Source organism: Vespula pensylvanica, chromosome 9 (assembly GCF_014466175.1).
Source record: "Vespula pensylvanica isolate Volc-1 chromosome 9, ASM1446617v1, whole genome shotgun sequence".
Lineage (NCBI taxonomy): Eukaryota > Metazoa > Arthropoda > Insecta > Hymenoptera > Vespidae > Vespula > Vespula pensylvanica.
Window position 1 is genome coordinate 1,242,044 of NC_057693.1, and position 22,614 is coordinate 1,264,657.

General features: G+C 29.2%; 3 protein-coding genes across 4 annotated transcripts in view; all 3 read right to left on the reverse strand.

The window, feature by feature from the left end:
• The window catches only part of LOC122632016 (acyl-CoA Delta-9 desaturase-like), a 4,193-nt gene extending 2,712 nt beyond the window's left edge, over nucleotides 1–1,481 (reverse strand). Inside the window, exons 1-4 of the mRNA XM_043818387.1 lie at nucleotides 1,258–1,481; nucleotides 841–971; nucleotides 351–556; nucleotides 64–249 (exon numbers count right to left, since the gene is read on the reverse strand). Coding sequence (XP_043674322.1) covers nucleotides 64–249; nucleotides 351–556; nucleotides 841–971; nucleotides 1,258–1,468 — 734 coding nt within the window. The 5' untranslated portion in view covers nucleotides 1,469–1,481. The remainder of the gene's footprint in view (nucleotides 1–63; nucleotides 250–350; nucleotides 557–840; nucleotides 972–1,257) is intronic.
• Nucleotides 1,482–4,303: 2,822 nt separating this feature from the next.
• On the reverse strand, nucleotides 4,304–7,092 carry LOC122632017 (acyl-CoA Delta-12 desaturase). Of its 2 annotated transcripts, XM_043818389.1 has the most exons (6): nucleotides 6,686–7,092; nucleotides 6,330–6,475; nucleotides 5,977–6,107; nucleotides 5,615–5,820; nucleotides 5,331–5,516; nucleotides 4,304–4,684 (listed from the first exon to the last, which is right to left on the reverse strand). In XM_043818389.1, exons 2-6 carry the CDS (start codon nucleotides 6,472–6,474, stop codon nucleotides 4,375–4,377), a joined length of 978 nt encoding a protein of 325 aa, XP_043674324.1. In that variant the 5' UTR covers nucleotide 6,475; nucleotides 6,686–7,092; the 3' UTR covers nucleotides 4,304–4,374. The 2 variants fall into 2 exon arrangements, with proteins under 2 accessions (XP_043674324.1, XP_043674323.1); XM_043818388.1 differs by lacking the exon at nucleotides 6,686–7,092 and having other exon boundaries at nucleotides 6,330–6,546.
• Nucleotides 7,093–7,911: 819 nt separating this feature from the next.
• LOC122632015 (acyl-CoA Delta-9 desaturase) lies at nucleotides 7,912–21,157 on the reverse strand. The gene is made up of 6 exons (XM_043818385.1): nucleotides 20,897–21,157; nucleotides 10,312–11,057; nucleotides 9,645–9,775; nucleotides 9,279–9,484; nucleotides 8,840–9,025; nucleotides 7,912–8,756 (listed from the first exon to the last, which is right to left on the reverse strand). Exons 2-6 carry the CDS (start codon nucleotides 10,601–10,603, stop codon nucleotides 8,441–8,443), a joined length of 1,131 nt encoding a protein of 376 aa, XP_043674320.1. The 5' UTR covers nucleotides 10,604–11,057; nucleotides 20,897–21,157; the 3' UTR covers nucleotides 7,912–8,440.
• Between the last annotated feature and the right edge of the window lie 1,457 nt (nucleotides 21,158–22,614).

Below are 22,614 nucleotides of genomic sequence, written 5' to 3' on the forward strand. Positions count from 1 at the left end.
AACATTTACAAAACCATTCGTTAGAATTAACCATCTTATGTCGATCCATCGGTTCTAACTAACTTGTCGTAAGGTTTATTGCCGAAAAGATGTGCGGCGGAGTTCACTAGCCACGTCGTATTTAAGGTGTAGACGTAACGAAATACTACGGGGACGAAGTAAGCATTGAGGAAGGTCTCGTTCCAGAAATACATGGGTATTAAGCTTGGTAGGACGAAACACATCATAGGCATCAAAAGGAAATAGTATCTGAAACATTAGTTTCCTTACAAAAACTGTTCCCTTAATTTACATTCTCGTATCTCGTATAAATGTAAAATATATCAAAAATACTCTAAGAGAGGCCATACTTCTTTTGAAAGGCGATGATGGGATCACTTTTAAGATCGCTCATGTCGATTCCTTTACCCTTCTGCTTAACTTCTGGATGTTTCCTGAGCAGCAACCAACCTACGTGAGAGAAGAAGAATCCCCTTTTGGCGTTATGCGGATCCGCATCAGTTTCACTGTATTTATGATGAACCCTGTGGTCCCTTGCCCAATCGATAGCCGCATCCTGCCGCAAAAGGAAATCAATTTTTAATCATTTTTATCGAACGATGGTTGTTTGATTAAACCGAATAGATATTAGTTTATTATTATTGATATATTTCTTTGACGGTCGGTTGATACGTAGCGAAAGATTTTAAATGCATACGAATAAATGTTACGTTATGTTAATTAATCGATCAATCTTATTCGCGATAAAATAATATCGTCGTGATGATATAATTCGTAGAAACTCATTTGTAGTAACATATAAGAAATCTATGAAATAAACGAATAGATTATCTCTCATACCTGAAAGGCTATGGTATTGAATATAATAAGAATTAATCGAAGTTGCCACTTTGCTTTGTAAGATCTGTGCGCCCATAATCTATGTGCTCCTGCTGTGATACCAAAACCTGAGCACATGCCAAGTAAGATACCTAAAAAACGAATATTAATATTTTTGTATTTTTATTTAAATTATTAATATATATATATATATATATATATATATATATATATACATTAACATGTATTTTTTGATTGAAATTCATAAATGTATTAAAATCGTTTTACAAAATCGTTAAAATATTCCTATCGATTTGCTGGATATGTTATTCGTGACATACAATCTTTTTGATTCTATTAATGTCATATATAATATTATGAATAATCGAAAATACGCTGAAAAAAATGGGAGAGAAAAGGTGTGTGTGCGTTACTTACCAAAAAGCGTTGTTAACAATTTCGCGGATGTGAGCGTAAGATAGATACCATAAATAGCACCGATGTGTAAACTACTCAATATCATGACATTTCTCCAAACGATACGTCTCTTATATATTTCTTTTTCTTTGGATAATTCGATTGCATGATCATCGATCTTTTCTCTTTCGTAGAGAACTTCCATTGAGCTGCATGTGATATTCGATAGCATGTTTCAATTTATTCTTAATAGAAAAGAAAATAGATAGAAATTAAAAAAAGAAAGAAAAATAAGAAAGATTAAATATAATAAATAAATATCGAACGAAACTATCTTTTTAAACAATTGAATATTTCAATATATGACGTGCATAATATATTAATAATTTTTTTTCCTCATTCTCTCTGTCATTTTAAAATATTGTCATCCGACAACATTATAAAATATAATTGGATAATTATATTTCTTAGTTTTCTTTTCGTCGTGCATCATATAATAAATATATTATAATTTAACATACTACGAAATCTCATTATCAGTATTAAAAAATGAAACAATAAGTGATTATTAATAACAAATAATAAGTGCAATAACAAATAATAAAATTGTTTAATAATCTATGAAATTATATAAGAGTTATAATAAATCAATTATGCGAGCCACTTGAAATTATAGAATCGATTGTGTATACAATCGATTGATATGTGTTTCATAGTAATGATGTGGAATATGAAATATTCGTATAAGATATATAAATGTTTTACTCACATGTACTACAATACTGATGAATATATATGCCTTTAAATTTCTAAAACGCCCGCATAACTATTACGTTAGAAGAGAAAAAGAATGAAGAAATAAAAGATAAGAATAATACAAGGTTCAAATATTATTTACGGACGTACATTGTTTTGTACATACGCACAAACGAAGATTATTTTTCCATTCTATAATCGCAAATACTTTTCAGAATTTAAGAATAGAAAAGAAAAAAGGAATTTTTTCTCAATGATTTTCGACGAAGTAATAAATCTCCAATAGAAAACGATTTTTACTAAATGCCGATCAATCGATATGCTAAGAGAAATTCGTTTCACTTGTCGACAGACAAAGGAATTTAGAAAATATATATAACACAGTTATCTTTTCGTATATATGATTACGTATGTAGAATGAACGTAATTTGAAATTGTTAAAAAGAAAGAAAGAAAGAAATTTAAAAATGCGCATTATAAATAATGAATATTCATCGAAATAATTGATAATTGAGAAACATTACGACAACTTCATTAGATAAATAAGTGTATTTTGTATTTGATAATACTACAAAATACATTTTTATGAATTTACACGAATATATGGATACTTGTCAAATTTTTTACAACAAAAGGATTATTAGCCTATTGTCTTCTATCTCTCTCTCTCTCTCTCTCTCTCTCTCTCTCTCTCTCTCTCTCTCTCTCTCTCTCTCTCATCTTGCTTCAAGGAATTTTGTAAATTTTTAATATCGCAAAGATAATTATAATAAATTACCTCGTAAGTTGGATAAATTCCAGAAGGTATTATAGGTAGTGTGGTTGAACGAATAAAATACAATCCTTAGTTTTATTACTTTACTGGGATTTCTTGATCCTTCTTGATCCTACTCTTCTACTGTGATATTCACGAGTATCGACGATCATTTTTCACCTCTGCTTTCTCCCACTCAATTCTTTGAGAAAAAAGAAGAAAGAAAAATAGAGAGAAAAAGAGAAACGATCGAATTGTCTTACGTAGTGTTTTTTGATCGACCGAACATAAAATTCGTCTACGTATTAAAATATAAAAACATTCCTTTCGATTTAACTGATTTAAAAATATAAGAAAATGAGAATCTGCTAATACAATTTTTATTTTATAACCCGATAAACTATTCAATAATATTATTCTATTATACTATTTCATATAATTAACTAACATTATTTTATAATAAAGATATATAACTTTGAATCGATAAATATGAAACGAGCAGAAGCGTATAATAGCATGTAAATCTAATCGGACGTAGTGCTGACTCAGCGAACTACATGTGAAGGAAAGAACAATTATTGAAAATAAACGATGAATTTCAACTTTGATTCTACTTCCTTTGCACGTAGCGATGACTTTATAAATCACTTGACATGATCATATACAGACATGTATTTTCTTCGATAAATTAATCGAAGATAAATCAATGAAAATTTCATTGAATAAAATACAAGTTCTTCTTAGATATTTTTTCCTTATAGTTCATACATTTGTTGATATGATAAATGACAGTGAAAAATCAAATAAAATTGAATAGTTGTCTTTGAGATTTTTATTTTTACGGAGTCCTTCGTACAACGGGCTCGTTACCACAGGCTATTATCAAAAGTATTATCAAACTGATAAAATTCCGTGTTATAGTGATAAGTCATTCTTGTAGAATTATTTTATGAATTACTTCACGAGTTCACTTTTCGATAAAGAAGAAATTAAGAAAGCTCCATTATCAATATCGTGATTTCTGCAATTTCTGATAGACTTATCAATTCCTTATCGTTGTCATTGATGTACATAATTGTAGATTATACATAATCATTAATTCTTATAAGTGTAGATACAGGAAACAACCCTTTATCGACCAATCTTTTGAAAGAGTACTTGAAATAGCGACATTTTTTTAATTCTTTGCACTGCATGAGCACTGCTATGTCGACAAACGTAATACGAAGTATAATTAATTCTTTTACTCCTACATATTTAAGAATTATAAAATTTCTGTAAAGGAATCTTGAAGATAATACATTATGTCACAAAATTGTCTGAAGCGTAGAATTAAATCTTCCATTCAATACAAATTTATTTTCAAGTATACTTATGTAATTTGTAATTATTTTAGAAAATCTAATAAAAAAAGAAACAGATATTTCGGAATAAAAAATATTTCCTTTTATTAAATAGATATGTGTATATATTCTAACAATAAAATTATGAATGACATTGTTTTATTTAGAGCATGATTAATTATTGCAAACATCAATAATTTAAAGAAATTTTCTTATGTAATTAATTCCTTAACATTTAATTCATATAGATCGTATAAATTTATGAAATACAAATTCCTCTTTATATTAATGAAAGAAACGAAGGTTATCTCGTTCAGCTTCTTCTTCGCTTAGCTTCTGCAATTCAATTATGGCTTCTGTTAATGATATCTTTTTACTTCCCAAGTCTTGAATAATTTTTCTGATATCTTCCGTCGACGATGTTTTAAGATTTTTCACTATACCGAGATTACGCCAAATTTTAATAATTAGAGTACCACATCCTCTATTGTATTTGCCAAATTCCGAACTTTTCCAATCCCAAGGAAGAAGATAATGATAATTTAACCAATAAGATTTGGTAATGTAAAATATCGAATTGTCATCGACTGGATATCTGTAAAACATCGATTAATTTTTTGTTATTATTAGTATATATAAATGATATATAAATACAAGCACATTCAAACATCGGACGAACATAATAAAGGAAATCATTATAAACGGGTATATATTGAAGATAGGAGTCACACCTCTAACTCACATTATTCTATTTTAAAGATTTCTATTTTAAATTAGATCCTCTCAAGATACTCCCTTTTTTTCCTTGGATTCGAACGAGCCCGTTTTTTTATACTCTATATAATAATATTTGTCGATATTCGAATCTATCCCCTTATTTGATTCACATAATCGCATTGTAAATATGTCATAAAAAAAATAATTAAAAAGGAGAAATTACATAAATATAAGATAAGACAATACTAATTCTACAATTTTTTCGTAGCTATATATAATACTTATCATAAAACAGAGAAAAAAGAGAGAAACCATTATCTTAACATTCGAAAGTTTATATATAAGATCATAAATATTACAAGAACGATAACTTTCTATTTGATAAGATGACTTATAAATTAACGAGTACTTAAATTCAATTAGTACGTATACCATCGTAATCAATCATAACAGTACCGTGACTCTTCGGTATTTTAAAAAAAAACATGTAAAGTAATCGAATAATATATAGAATAGATATTAACTTGTCTCCTCGTTTAAGACCCCACACCAAAATGGCGCTGTTCACCATCCTAGATACGCTAGAGTTTATAAGCAATCGCAAAAATCCCATAATACAGATAGAATTTAGAAGAGTCTCATTCCAATATTCCATAGGTATGGAAATAGATATTAGATACGTTATCGGTATGATCATAAACCAATAAAATCTAAAAAGAAACATTAACGTTTAGACGTAACAAATAATCATCGTTATTAGTAATAATATATATAAAGTAAGTAAATAAATAAATAAAGCGACGCTTACAATTTCTGAATCATAATGCAAGTATCATTATCGATGTCTCGCATGTCTACTATCCTTGCCAATTCATCTTTGTCCAAATTTGAATTCATCATGTTGCTGAAAAGGTAACTATACCAAAATCCTTTATTACTACAATAGGGATCTTTATCAGTACCATAGTATTTATGATGTATCCTGTGATAATGAACCCAATTGTACAAAGGGCCCTGTAGAAATAAAAGTAATATTTAGAAATAGAATAGAATAGAAATAAAAATAATATGTAGAAATAAAAATAATATTTTGATGCCAACTTTAGAATCTTTTTTTTTTTTCTTCTTCTTTATTTCTTATTTCTTTTTTTATTTTTCACTGATACTTACCACACCGGCAATGGTATGAGCTATGAGGAAAAAATATTTAAGAGGTTTTAGTGCTTCAAACGCTCTATGTGCATAATGTCTGTGGGCGCCTATGGTTATTCCAAGACAATTGATCGATATGACAAAAATAACTGAAATCGTTTACGAATTCATTATATTTTCAAGATATTTTTATTCCATATATACTTATAGATATAAATAGAAAATAACATTGAAACTTATTTAGGTTCGATAATGAATATAAAATAATTGGATTAATTAATGATAATAATATCAATGTGATATTATTTAATATATTATTATAATTTATGATATTATTTCCTGTTTATAAAAAAGATGTTAGTGAAACATACCAAATAGCACTGTCATCCATTTCGCTTCGAAAAGCAACAGCCAAAATCCATAGATACCAATTAAATGAATGTGAATATACCATAACACGAGAAACCAATTTAATTCTTGATTTTTCGAAATATTTGTATCCTCATTTGTTGACATTCTGTCGTTAATCAATCAAAAATTAATAGTATATATTTATATATGTAATGTGTAATAAGATATTTTTATTTTAATCAATAAGAATGTATATTGATTTTTTCGTTTCGCGAAAATAGACAATCGTTTGGTTTTTTAATAGAGAACACATTAAAATAAAAAAGAAAAAATACAAAAATTACATAAAGAAGAAGAAAAAAGACGATTATCGTAGTTGAAAGATCATTCGAACCGTTGGAAGTTTCGGAAGAGACTGAAATCATCGGAAACAATTCAGCATAAGCTTATGTTAATTAATCTTGTATATTCGACCACTACCTTAATTCTCGTGTCACTTCCTTCATTTCGAAATCATATCGTGATTGTGCTAAAATACCTCACTGAAAAGTATTTCAAAGAAACGATGACCTTTGTCCTCTTTTGTATTTTTATATTTTATATAAATAGAATATGTTTTTATTGTAAGATTTCATAAATATTAAACATGTATCTTCATTAGCATTTACTTCATTAGCATGTACTATATTAATATAATAAGTAACTGTACAATGATTTAATAGTATCACAATACTGAAATAAAAACGAAGTTCTTCTATTCATGCTGGAACAAAAATTCAAAAATCAAAAAGAAGTATCGAATAAAAGTATTATCGATGTATATATATATACACATACGCCTATACATATATATACTTCTTGTAGATTTATACAAAATTATCAAAAATCTGTAATGTAAGTTCCATATATTTTAAGATAGTGATCATCAGTAACAATAAATTATTAGTTCGAGGCAGATTTCACGATAATTTATATATTAAAATGCGTATCCACTTGTTGCATATTTTAGTATCATTATTACAAATCATTCTTGCGTAGAAAAACAGAGGATACAATTTGTCCTTTGTCTATCCATATTGATATATAACGGAGATGTGATATGAGAATACGCAACAAGTGGATATGCACCTTTAGAATTCACACAAGTATCGGTTACTATGAATGCTTATGTTTCATATTTCATAGTGAATGCCACTCATGGAAGTATTACAATAATAAAATGGAATCTAATTATCGTAACAAAATCTATCAAACTTATTTTACTCACTTATTTTACTATCAAACTTATTTTATCAATAAATAAATGATTTATTTTGATTTCATTTATAAATAATGGAATTAAAATCATAATCATTTGTTTTGTTTTTTTTTTTTTCAAACAAGTTATAAAAAATACGATTCGTGAATATATTATTATAATTACATATATATCGCATATATATATATATATATATAAATAATATATATATTATTCGTGTACTTATATCTTATAGAAATCGTATATATATTGTTTCATTATGTATGTATCAAATCTTTAAACGTTAGAAAAAAAAAAACTACTATGGAAAATCTACCGTGAAAACTTGGCTATTGAAAAATCTATTTTTTATTTTATTCATTATTTATTAAGCTAATGGTCTTATGACAAATAAATCAGAATAATATTCTTTTAACAAAAGTAACATACGACATCCGTTGCATTTCTATTACAAAACGTATATCCATACAATCGGAAATAACAACAAAAATGAATAATACTTTATTAAAACTAACGTATTTTTGTGCTCCTACTTGGAAATACATAGTATGTATTAAATCAAAACAAAACAAAAAAAAAACGAAAGAGCGTAAAAATAGCTTTTTGTTTTCTTTTTTTCGTTTTATTCCTTTTTACCTCATTGTTATACTCATATATCTCATTGCACGAAATTATATTTATGCTTCCAATTAATAACGCAAGAGCGTGTTCTTTGCTATTCCATGGTTATAAAATTATTATATAAACCTAAGATAGTTTTATTTTTCTAGAAAATATAAAAAAGACGGCAGGATTATAATAAGAACGACGACAAAGATTTTGCTGTATCGTGCGCCGGGCATATTATACGATAATAAAAGAGGAACTACTTATTTATAAAAATTTTTTATCCATCGTTTCTAATTCTTGAAGATCTTCTTTAGAGATATCCACATCTCCATAACCCCAAACATGACTACCATCACCAGATTTATTAGCCCTTCGCCGTACCATTTCTGGCGAGACGTATTTCCGATCATAAGCCCAACCAATACGAGCGAAAGCGTCGATGAATCCAGTCGTTATATTGAAAGAATAATCACCAAGTTCTCCGGTCTTGTAATCCCATGGGAACACGTGATGATAATTGTGCCAGCCTTCTCCAAGTGCTGCTATGGAGACCGCAATGTTTTCAACTGGTGAGATATTCCTATAATTATATCTCTCATTTAATTTCATTATACGGCATTGTGAAAGATTCATTTAAAGGAACTGACTGACTAAGTGACTTACTTATCGTAAGGTTTCTGACCCCACATGTGTGCGACGCTATTAACGAAGAAGGCTATATTGAGCGTTACGCAAAATCGGAAATTAAAACTGACCCAGAAAGATGTCCAGAATGTTTCAGACCAAAGATAATAAGGTACGGCGACCGGTAATCCAATGGTTAAAAGAGCAAACAGAGGTATGTAAAATCTATAAAATTTTTTTAAATTGTTAAATATACATATATATATATATATTTATATATTAATATATATTTATTTATATTTATATAGAAACAAAATACAAATATATTATCTTATTGCTCAACGAATCTTAACGAAACGAAAATATCGATTTGTTTTCATTTTAATATTATATATTATTTATCAAGAATAATATTTATATGAATGAAATCATTTATATAACTTCTTTCAATGCTTTTCTCATTTCATTGCAAGCTTACCTCTTTTGCCACATCACTATTGGATCGGCTTCAAGATCACTCATATCGACGACTTTGCGTTTAGCCACAACGTCTGGGTGGGGTGTCGTAAAAAGCCACCCTACATGAGCAAAAAAAAAACCTCTTTTCGCGTTATGTGGATCGGCATCGGTCTCACTATATTTGTGGTGCACCCTGTGGTCCAACGCCCACGCATAAACGTGCTTCTATAATTGAAATTGATATTAGAATTATTATATTATTATATATAGATTATTAATTTTTTTATAACTTTGATATAGGAATATATTAATAATAATAATCTTAAAATATCTATATATATATATATAAAATATGTGTGTGTGTGTAAAAAGTATATGTACATACTTGACCAGTTATCGTAAAAAGGAAGACTAGAAGTAATCGCAATGGCCACTTCGCTTTGTACGCCCTATGAGACCATAATCTGTGAGCTCCCGCTGTTATGCCAAAACCGGAAGTGTATATTACTATGAAAGCTATGAAAAAACAAAAAATTCCATGATTAAATTTAATTATAATATAACATAAAAGAAGAATCTCATTTAATAAAGTTTCGAACATATCTATTCTTCAAAATTATAACTTATTATCAACGATATTATAAAATCTCATTACGAACAATTTATCACTGTTGGATCTTTTAAAGAATATCTCGATACGGATTTAATACGGATCTTTATACGAATTAATTTAAAGAATTCGAAACTGTAATACTTGCACAATTTAATAGCAAAGATAATCGAACGCAACAAAGCTCTATGATTCATTTTATCGTTTTTCCTTATCACCCTTACTCTTGATGTCTATCTCTCGTTAACTATTACGTTTGCTTTCACTAAGTTATGGTATATCGAAGATAATATTATATGTATTATATTTTTTTCTTGCTTTCTCTCTCTCTCTCTACACTTGTTTCCTTTTGAATATATTTAACATTTCCCAAAGTATAAGATTCATTTCTAAATAATTGACAAGCTATCTTTAATAATAAGTTTTTAATAATAAAACCTACCCCACAAAGACGTCAAAAGTTTCGCCTGCGTGAACATGAGGTAGAATCCATAAAGACAACCACCATGGATGAATATTTGCGCGGAAAGGTCCAACCACTTGATCTTTGGAACATATTCAATCCGGTCACTCAAAGAAGAATCCTCTGAAGGAGATGTTCGATCTTCCTTGACTCCTTCAATCCTTAACTCGTCCTCCATTTTTTTCATCGAAGGAGGATCAACTTCTTCATAAGCAGCCTTTTCGTTGACAGCACACCTCATAGTCAATACTCTTTCCTTATCAGGGCACATACCCAACGATTCTCTCTTTCTCTCTCTCTCTCTGTCTCTCTCTCTCTCTCTCTCTCTCTCTCTCTCTCTCTCTCTCTCTCTATCTTTCTTCTTTCTATCTTCTTTCTCTCTACCTCCTCTCTCTTTTTTTATATACTCACGAAGCTTCCTTCTTATCAATTTATTTCCTTGAATTTCGAATCTATTGGAAGTACGTGCGTATATGTCTCTTCTTCTAAATGTACACGTACACTCATACAGATATTCTCTCTCTCTCTCTCTCTCTCTCTCTCTCTCTCTCTCTCTCTCTCTTTTTAATTTCTTTTTTAATGTATGATCAAAACAACATTGTCTGCGTTTCGCATCTTCATCACCTTCCTCTTCTGTCTCTCTCCCTCGCGAAAATGATGATTTAACTCAAGTCTTCGATCGATGATGCATCGAAGTTAATTATTTTTCAGATAGATCAAGCACTCTGGAAAGAAATAAAAAGTATGAAAGTACTTTGATATCTTCGAACTATATACTTTACGTGACACTCTCGAAAATGAAACTTAAATCATCGATTGATTTCTCCTTTGATGATCGTCTAACTTGTTTTATCTACTGGGCACTTTTCTTAGAAATCTAAGATTGTAATCGTACGAAGAATAAAATCCAAATCGCGATCAATAACATGCTCGAAAGTATTTTCTAAGAATATTCTTCGTTTTTTATTTTATATAATTTTATTTTACTCTTTTTTTTTTCCATCTTTCTTATTCGTATCGATCACGAAGCTTGTATCTTTCATTGACTTCTCTTTCTATATATATGATCCTAATGATATAAAATCATATTATAGAATATTATATAAGGAGTTCCCATCTAAATGGGAACACCTACATATTGTACACCTGTGCTATTTATCAATAATATGATAAACAAGATAAGATGTCCCTAGTAAAAAATGATTCTCAGAAAAAATATATCTAACGTTACATTTACTTTTACAAAATTATAATTTCTCACGTAAAAAGTACCTGTCATAAATTAATACGAATGATAAAATAATCAGATGTGTTTGTTTAAACATTTCACCCCGTATAATAAATATCGTATTGTAATATCATAGATAGAAATAGAAGATTTATAGATATTTTGTTTGTTCGATATTTCCAAAAGTATTATATAGATTATATATTAAGCACATTACATTATACTGATCCGTTTATCTTACACAACTGCAAAACAAATGTATTATATTATACATATATGCATATGAAGAACCGTTTTATGATATAATCGCGAATACGAAAGTGGAATTACAATCGTCGCTTTTTATTTAACGTTTCTATTATCAATTAATTAAAGAGACACTTGAAGAAAGAACGGAGATAGATCGTTCGATTTTTTATGTCTCTCTCTCTCTCTCTCTCTCTCTCTTTCTCTCTCTCTCTCTCTCTCTCTCTCTCTCTCTCTCTCTCTCTCTCTCTCTCTCTGTTTCTCTCTCTCTCTTTCTCTCTATCTTTCTATCTATGTCATACGCACGCGCACGATCTCCAATGACATGCATTTAGAAACACAAAGCGAGCGACATTAGTTGGATGGAATATTGATCAACGTAAAACTAATGAAAAAAGCTCATTAAATAATATATAATTTTTTCGATAATTAGAACAATTAAAATTCTTATAATTATTTCATTATTAATATCATAATTTTTAAAATTTTTAATTTTAATTAGATTAACTGTTTATAGTGCTCTTTAACTTTAAAGTCACATATCTAAGTATACATAGATCTATGTTTTTTTATTTTATTTCATTTTATCACTGTAAAATTATTTGTTAATTCATATACAGTTTTTCATCGAAATCAAATGTTTTAAATCGAAATTATACTTAATATTGTGTAATAACATTATAGGATGTTCAAATCATAGCGTTAAAAATTGTTATCTCGAGAACACGGTATTTTTGAGAAAAATTGTTTAGACAAGATTTATCTCATTCCACTGGAGAATATTATGGCATTTATTGTGTTTTATTTAGCAAAAGATTTTAAGGTCATTTCAAGATCAACTATTTTTTTTTCTCTCTTTTTCTTTTTTTAATAGGAACCTACAGTTTTCATAATGGCAGCATATTCTACGCAAAAAGAAACAAGTAACTTCTTCCCGAAATTTTTTTTCATCCTAAGTTCGAAAAAAAATCAGTAATAAAATTAATGTGCAATTTTTTTTTTTTTATTATATGTATAATTGTTATTACCATTTTTTAAATGAAACGAAATGTAAAGTAAAATGAAAATGATTCTACAAAATAATTTTTTAATGATTTTCGACGTGTCTATGAATAAAACGATTCAATGATTTATATTATATCTAATAAGTAATTGATGTCAGCGTGCGAATTTTAATCATTGACGATGAATTTCAATTATTGAGTGCGAGTTTCAATCATTGACGATCAGTTTCAATCACCGACCATGATTGAAACTCGCACATTGACGAACTACTTCATAGATGTACCGTGATTCCTTGGCAGATTATTTCATAAATATATTCGATCATAGAATTCTTAGAATTATTTTCATAGAATTATTTTATTCATAGATAAATCATGAATCATTGACTATTTCGTAATCCCATGTACATCATTGACTAACCATTTCGTACGATCATCCGTACATCTCGCTTATTATTTTAATTAATTCTTAAATATATCAATAAGGTAACAATAAATAAGTAAATATATATATATATATAAATATGTATATATATATATATATATATATATATATATATATATATAAATAAGCAAATATTCGTTTAACCAAGATGAAAATTGCAATCATTAATCAGTAATAATCATGCAATAGATCTAATAATTAATTCATAATTAAGTAAACGTTTCATCGAGATTGACAATGAAATAATTCCATTTAATTAATTCAATTTAATCATTAATTGAATTATATATATATATATATATATATATATTCACTCGAATTGGTTAAAGACAATCATAAATTGTGTTTAAGGATAGAAGAAAATCAATTCGCGATATTGCAAAGATATCTATTAAAAATTTTCCAGAGCATGTTAATAATATTTGATCGTCCTATTTCTCTTTCTCTTCTTTTCTTTTTCTCCTTTTTCTATTTTTTTCTTTTTCTCAAATATGAAATGAAAATATAACGGTTTAACGATTCAACGGGAGTTAATCATCATTATTATCGCACACCAACCAACGTCGATAATATTGATGCGCGCGAGGAAAGTTACGAAAGAGCACTGGCACTTTGCGATAGAGTCAATCGAGCCTAGACTTCGCATTAACAGGCGCCTACGATCCTACGAGGGAAAGCTTAAATTGACTCTTCACAACTTATTTATTGTATCGTTCAAACGACAAACGACGAGTCCTTTTCTCTAGATCAATGAAAGATTCGACGAGGTTCCTTTTACAACTTGGTTGTAAAAAAGAAAAAGAAGTAAAATAAAATAAAGAAAGAAAGAAAGAAAGAAAGAAGAACATATATAAACTGTAAAATATTTTTATAGTTTTATTAAGATAAAATTTCTACGACGATAATCTCACGTTGACGTGTACGAATAAAATGAAACATTTCGTTAATTAGTTAAAACAAGTGTGTAATTAAAAAAAAAAAAAAAAAGAAGGAAAGACAAATTTTATCGATAATTATCATTCCTAATCTAACTACTATAATAAAATGAAGTCAGTGAAATAATTAATATTAGTAATAATTATATAGCTTCTTTCGTCTCGTTATTTCTAATTGCACAAATTGCATGTATAATATTCGCGTGAAACGTAACGCGTATAACAAAGATCGACGATTATATTCATTATTCATTTCTCTCGAATGAAATTGTAAGAACGCGAAATAATAATTTATAACTAATTCCTAGATATATAATTCCAATCGATGTGATTCCATTTGATAACAATCTTTTTATTAATTAATCCTTATAATAGACTATTTATTATTGTGTACGATTTTACGAGCACACGATATCGATTTATATTGTTCTTTCTTTTTTCCTTTTTTATTTTCTTATCACGATTTTCGTCATATAAGTTATTTATATCTTTATGCTTCACAGTTATTATTTATCGTTATTATGTCGTCTATCGTATCATGTTCAATCGAAAAAAAAAAAAAAGAAAAAAACAACAATCGTTTCTTTTTTTGAAAGAAACTAGTTGGCTTTGTTAACATACAACGCAAAAAAGAACGTAAAAAGCAACGTGAAAAATTATTATTACTAATCGCGAATGTAGATATATCCAATTAAAATTGTTTATCACTTTTCGATTCAATTATTTGTGATTTCAAAACAATCAATAACATATAAAAAGCAAATTAAATAAATGCTCTTCCAGCTCTTGACTTTTGCAAGCGTAATATTACTTGATTTGTTATGATACTTGATATATATACTTTTATAAATACATTATGTCCTTCATGCATTTGAGAAGTAGGACACATATACGAATCAAAACAAAATACAAATACATAATTTGACGTATAAAGAATGTACATATATCAATAGATAATCTGCTTCGTGACAAAACTAATCACTTGTACTTATTATATAACTATACTACAAAATACTTTTTAACAAAAATAATATTTTTCTCTTTTTCTTAGCGATAGAATAATCTTTTCAAAACGTAGAAACTTTGATATTTTTTTCAAACTGGATTCGAGATTACGTAAATTACTTTTTCTTCATCTTATACATAACGATATAATATAGTATAAGTACAAAATAGTAATGAATGGCTCGACAAAAATTACAAATTTTGACGATCGAATGAAAAAGCAATTTTATAGATGCAACAATATAATACTAATAAAACCTGCAAGTCGGAGGATCATTATTATTTCATATTATTTATAGTAAAGTAACAAGTAAGACTTATCTCTTCTACATTTATTATATATCATAATCAGGATTTTATAAATAAATATATAAATAAAACGAATTTTACCAATGAAATACCTATACATTTTATGTAAAAGAAAATAACAAATAATACGTTAAATATTATCGCATGTTCCTTTTAGCGGTCTTATTGCCTAAGATATTGTATTTGTACATTATCTATGATATAGTTTAACCTTAAAACGTTACACGCGCGTTGCTATTTTGTGAAAAACTAAAAGCAAAAAAAAAAAGACAGAGAAGGAATAAAAGAAAGGAAGATAAAAAAAAAAAAATAATCGATATTCGCGAGCCAACGATAATAATCTCGGAACACTCGCGTGTGCTCAGCTCTTTTTCTTAACGGACCTTACTCTTATTGATCCGAACAAAAGCGATTCTTTTTGAACGCGCGCACAATCTCTTTCATATTCATTCGCAACGTATAAATATGTGTGTGTATGTGTGTGTATGATGTGTGTACAACCAGTTCTCATTTACAACTTGTTCGATTATTGCAAAAATCGATCGCTTAAACTTTCACGTTTTGAAAGATAGAGCCGAATATGTTATACTAATCTATCAAAAATAATGAGATAAGATACAAAATCGAACGTAAGTAGATATGTGTATGAATAATACATATACGTGCCTTAAAATTACTTTTTCATGAAAATATAAAAAGAGTATCGATTTATCGTTACTTCGATTAAAATTAGATGAGAAGTAGATTCTGTCTCTCTCTATCTCTTTCTATGTTTTTCTTTCTCTTTCTTTCTTTCTCTTTTTATCTTTTTTTCCATTGAATTCGTTACAACGAACGTATCATCATGCGGCCGATGCAAACGAAAGGTGACGCAACGTTACTGTTTGGTGCACGGTGCGTTAACGCAAACAAGCAATGCTAAACGCGCGTTACGTTTTCACATATAGTTTTTTCAATTTTTAGTCATCTAGGATTATGAATAGGAACCTTCCTGATATTTATATCCATTTCATCGAAATTATATGTAGAATATTTTCGACAAATTAATCGTCAATGCTTTTTTTAATTATTTTGATTAAAAGTTTAATATCAATCTCGTAGGGCATGATGTTTTGCGTTTAAGCGTTAGGACAACGTGGGAGATTGCGTTAACGCAGCTTGACGTAAGGTGACGTGCGGCATCGCACATTGAAAATATATATAAGTAAGTAAATACATATATATTTACGTTCTCTGCAACGCACGTTTAAAGGACCGTGCGTCATTTATGATTGTATGTCTGCATCGACCAGTAAATCGACGCCTCTCTTCGTTACGATCGCGCACGGATTAAATATAAATAAAAAAAGATAAAAAATACCTTGCAAAGGAAAAGAACAAAGTAACCTTGTGACTGCATAACCAGTGTCCATAGAGGACTTCATAATATGAAAATGCCTTGCAATCATTGCTTATGAATCATGCATCTATTTATTACTCTTTACGCGTATGTCTTTATGTTTTATGTATGTCTTCTTCGAATATTGTTCGACTTCTTGAATTTCTTATACGTTTAAATGATAGTAGACTTTTCGTTTCCATTTTCAAAACACAGCATATTTTCTTTCATTTAGTTTATTAACAATCCATGAGCAGTTTGTTTTCGTTTATATCAATCGATTTTTCCTTTCGATTAAACCTTTTCTATTCTTTATTTCTCTTCTTTATCAATAGACTTACGATCGAGTATGTATAAACATAGTTAGCAATTGTAATCACGAAAGTCTATTGTTCCGAAATTACCGGTCTCGTCAGCCTTCGAACGTGTAATTGAATTTTCGCGGAAAATTACTGCCGCCAATCGGAATTCTGTTTACTAATCTCGTTAGCTGTTGTTTTTGATTGAACGAAAGCGTACTTACTCACGAAACGTCCCGCTCGATACTAAATCAATATTTTCAAAGTAACATACTGCATTTTAATTACTCACTTTTAAAAAGCAATTTTCTTGTCGTTTAAAAAGTATATGGTTAATAATATAGATAATATAAAGGAAAAGAGAAAAGAGATATTAATAATTTTCTAACATAGATAGATTATTTTTTTCTTTCGTTTTTTCATAAACCTTCAACCCACATGTGCTTCCAACGACCTCAAAAGATTAATTTCGACTTGGCGTGAAAACAAATTTATTATAGATTAGAAGTCTCTAAAATGATATGATACTACGTTAAACCTCTTATCGGTCTCTCAGTGTTTCTAATATCGCGTCTAATATCGTATATATCATGCGACTAATTAAAAATGCGAGACGAAAGTCTGACGATAATCGCGAAAAGTTTTTTTCAGTCGACCGTATTCGATACGGAGATCAAGTGTTTCGTCAAATTAAGTTAAAGCGTTGCGCCGCCGGAAATCTAAATATAATCGACGGCATCTCAAGGAAATTTATTTGCGTTGAGCGTTCGACGACAAGAAAAAATAAAAAAAAAATAAAAAACAATCTAAAAAGAACAAAAAGATAAAGAAAGAAAGAAAGAAAGAAAGAAAGAAAGAAAGAAAGAAAAGAAGCTTTCACGTCGAGTAAAAAATTTCTATCAAATAGAAGTAGCCAATAGAGAATTTATTCTATACATCTTTCTCCACTTCTGTCGCATGGCCTTTAATCAGTGTTTATTGTTAGTAATTTATAGTTCACGGTCAAATATATCGCTCAGCGTTTCGTTTCGTCTGCCTTCGTAATATCCTCTAACAAATGAGTAAGATGCAGGAAACAAGCGTAAAAGATAACAAGAATTTACGAGGGAGAAAGAGAGAGAGAAAAAGAAAAAGAGAAAGAGAGAGAATAAACTCGAAAGAATACGAACGACAATAGACAAACCGTGATTAAACTCGCAACTTGTGTTTAAAACTATACCAATGAAGTAGTATTTATTCTTAGCAAGGATGCAAAAACACCGGCTTTTAAAAACGTCTGAAATCTTAGCGTATAGTATTTAATAACGCTTTAGTATCTTTTATTTTTACGTCTCGCTAATTACACATAACATACACATACACGCATACAGATAAAGATGTACAAAGAAGGATCTCCAGGAATAAACGAAATTTCTTCGATTCTATATACTTTACAAACAGATGTACACACAGAGAAAGAGAGAGAGAGAGAGAGAGTGTAAGAGAAAGCCACAACACACACACACACACATAAATATTACAAATATGACATCATGCATATGTGTCTGGACAAAAAAAAAAAAAAAAAAAGAAAGAAAGCAAGTGCGCAGTGTATAAATCTTATGACTTCGTGCCTACTCGAACCCACGCCCGTTTAGTATTACGTCATTTACACGGCAAGAAAAGAGACACTCGTGTTCACTCTATTACACTACTACCTAGAAGTAGTAGTAAAAATACGTCTTACGGTCATCTTACGTTAGATGTTTATAAAGAGATAGAAAGAGTGAGTGAGAGAAAGAGAGAGAAAGAAAAGGAGAAAGAGAGAAAGACAGAGAGAGAAATAGAGATAGAGAAGCATACTAACATATACATATGCATGAGAAGAAAATACGCACATGTACAAGGAAATCGGCTCGCCAAGGCCCTTCGTCTCTAAAGAAAGAAAGATAAGACCATACGTGAGATATTGCAAAAGGTGGCGTTCATCGCTTCACAAATTTCTTCTTACTTTTCTCTTTTGCTCTCCCTCTCTTTCTCTCTCTTTCTTTATTATTATCTTTACCTCTATTTCTTACTTTTCGTCACATCGAAAAAATATAATTTCTATAAATAGCTTCTATGATTTTTATAGATTAGTGCAGCGAATTAATGTTATTATTAATGATGGTATAATAAGTAGAAAAGAGAGAGAAAGATGTATATTGTTGCAAGAGCAATTACACACACACACATCACAGAACACGTGGGATACTTTACTATTCACTTAGCAGATTTCGTTTAGATCTTTCTCTTCTTTCTCTCTTTCTCTTTCTCTCTCTCTCTCTCTCTCTCTCTCTCTCTTTCTTTCTCTACGTTTCATAACAAATTATGCAAATCGAAAAAGGTTAAAAGAAAATCAATCGATCGATGAAACTATCAGCAATTATGAATTTCCGCGTTACATGGAAATGCGTTGATTAAACACGTTTATCTAATATCGTTGAACCGGTCGTTCGCACTTACTAGCGAATCACTTGAATATCGTTTAATCTCGACTCTTCGTCGAATACATTCGAGTCAGGTCGCACAAACGAAATAAAAATGAAATTTACGAGTGTAGTTACATCGATCAGTTATAATACTCGAGAGAGAAAAGAAAAAATATATAAGTATTTGTATGGAACAAATAGAAACATTTATTAAACGTATTTAAAAACAAACAAAATATTGATCCATCGAAATAACTAGAAAGCAGATAGATTGACTTCCTTCTGAAGACCCTACAAATACTTTGATACGAAAAGAAAAAAGAAATAAAAAAAAAAATGAAAGAAAAACAGCAGAAACAAATAGATATCTAATCGGTAACGTACCAATTCCTAGATATATCGTAAATATCGTTAATCATCGTAAAAATACTCGAATGCGAAAAGTTGAATAGGGAAACATTATAAAGTTTCTTTTAGAATATTTTACAATTACGATATAAGTTGAAAGTCAAATATCATTGGACGAGATCGATCGATGAAAGGCTCATTGATCTGAGCACATTTAAAAGAGTGCACGTTATCGTGTAGTAACATTTATAAACACAACCGGTCTTCGGTACATTAGAAGAATGTAAGATACATAAGATCGTGTAAAGGTTCTCTAGGGTCAATTACATGTATCAACTCGACGTTTTTCTCCGGTCGTATTCGTGTACGTATTTGGTTTTCTTTTTTTTTCCTTTTTTTCTTTTTTATATAAATACTATGTAATACATATTCGAAGGATTCACCGTTGAAAGAGAGACTACGAAAATGATGACGATACAACACGTGGATATCGTACGAGACGAAATTCTAACGGTACCAGTTAAGGCAATATCACTCACCAAACAGGAAGATAATATATTAATCCGTTTTCGAATGGAATACATACAAAATGGATATCTAATAAGAAAAGTATATAAGATCGATGGTTGATTGGTTATTATTATGAATTCGAAGAAGGAAAAAGACACGAGATATTCTTCCTCGTAATGATGTCACTCCGGATCGAAGCGAATAAAATTATCGATCGAATTACCACACGTAACGACAACGGAAGGACGTTCGAACGTAACGCGAAAAAAGGATAAATAAATGATATAATAAATGACGATAGAAAAATAATTTCGGGATATATGAAAATTATTTACTATGAGAAAATGATCTTTTTTTCTCTCTTTTTTTTCTTCTATTTAACGTTACGATTTAATTGTGATAATTACGTTACGTTAACTTGCTTAAAATTCTCCTACGACTACACTAATCCTCTTCTGAAGACATGGACGATCATTGAAAAAGATCGATAAATCCTCCTTCGAGCTGCTTCCAAAATTTCACTTGTCTATGACGAGGACACTTTACTTCTTTTTTTTTTTTAGTTCTTTCTCTCTTTCTCTCTGTCTATCTATCTATCTGTCTATCTCTCCTATCTTTCTTTCTTTTTTTTTTTTTTTTTTTCCCTATACGCACGAACACTCGCACGTAGACCCGAACGCCCGTTGGATCAACAAACGACTGGCTAACGCGTGCGGTGCTGCTCAATCATTTGCGCGCGCGTTCTTTTCGAGGCTTTTGAAGATGCGCATGCGCTCTAATGCACGCGCTAGATTACCGGTGAAAGAGATAAAATTGATAAGACAGATGTTAGCTCTAAGTTTACTACTCGATATAACGTATATTAGTATTTTCTATCTCCTTCGTTCATTTCTATCATTTTGTTTCATCATCTTATATTCCCTTTGCAATTTCATAATATCTTGTAATACCTGAATCTCTTCGTTCGTTATAATTGCCGATCAGGAATCTCGGACGATACCACGTTGACTTCCTTTCACTTCGCTCGAAAGAAGGAAGTTGAGTAAAAGACTTTGATAAAAAGACATACTTCGCTTAATTGACTCCGTCCAACCTAAAAAGAAAATATATAATATTAGTTTTCTTATTTCAGAGATATCGAAAATATTTCTTCTTTCGTCGTGTCGTGTTAAAAATATTTCACAGGTTTCATCATTTCAAATAAATCAAGTAGAAATGGTAATCGTGTTTGAAATGATTTTCGATTGATTACGGATCGAGATCATGTTTTATTTTTACACCTACGATATGGATTAGACTTGATAGCAAGATTAGAAACGATTGATGTGCTAAATCCAAAGATATTTTTATCACGTTACATTCACACGTTCACGCATGATTGTATTAGTAGGAAATCCCAAATGACAAGGAAGGTCAGTTAAACAATTTGCAGACATTTTTTTCATTTCCCTCATTATCAAGTAATTGCATTATCTTGGTGAAAGGATCGTTCTCGTCGTTTTTCTATAAAATAATAATAATAATAATAATAATAATAATAATAATAGATAAATAAATAAAAGATTAATAATTATAACATTTAAATACAAATTTATCAAGAATATTCCCTAAGCGTTAATTTAAATACCCGGGCTATTGAATATCATCTGATGTCGATAACTCATGATCTTATATATACATATATATATATATATACACACCACACACATTTTGACTGAATTGGATGCTTCATATACGATACATATGTATAAATTATATATACACTCGTACTGATTATTTGTCAAATAAAATGTTAACCAATAATATCTACATCTATAAATTATAAATTATAGATCGAATATAACATAAAAATATTGTATAACAATTATACTACCTTTAATACATGATAGCATTTTTGTCATTGATTATGAAAAAATTCAAAAAAAACAGACAAGAATCTGTGGACATGTAACGAATGTATCAGTTGAGACATGAATTAACGATTTAAAATTATTCGAGTATGTAAAATGAGAATATATCAAATAAAAGAGAATATCGTAATATATTAATAGATTAATTTAAAGTATTGTATGAGATGAAATCTAATAGTAATATTTCATTATGCTTACCATTAGACGATTAATTA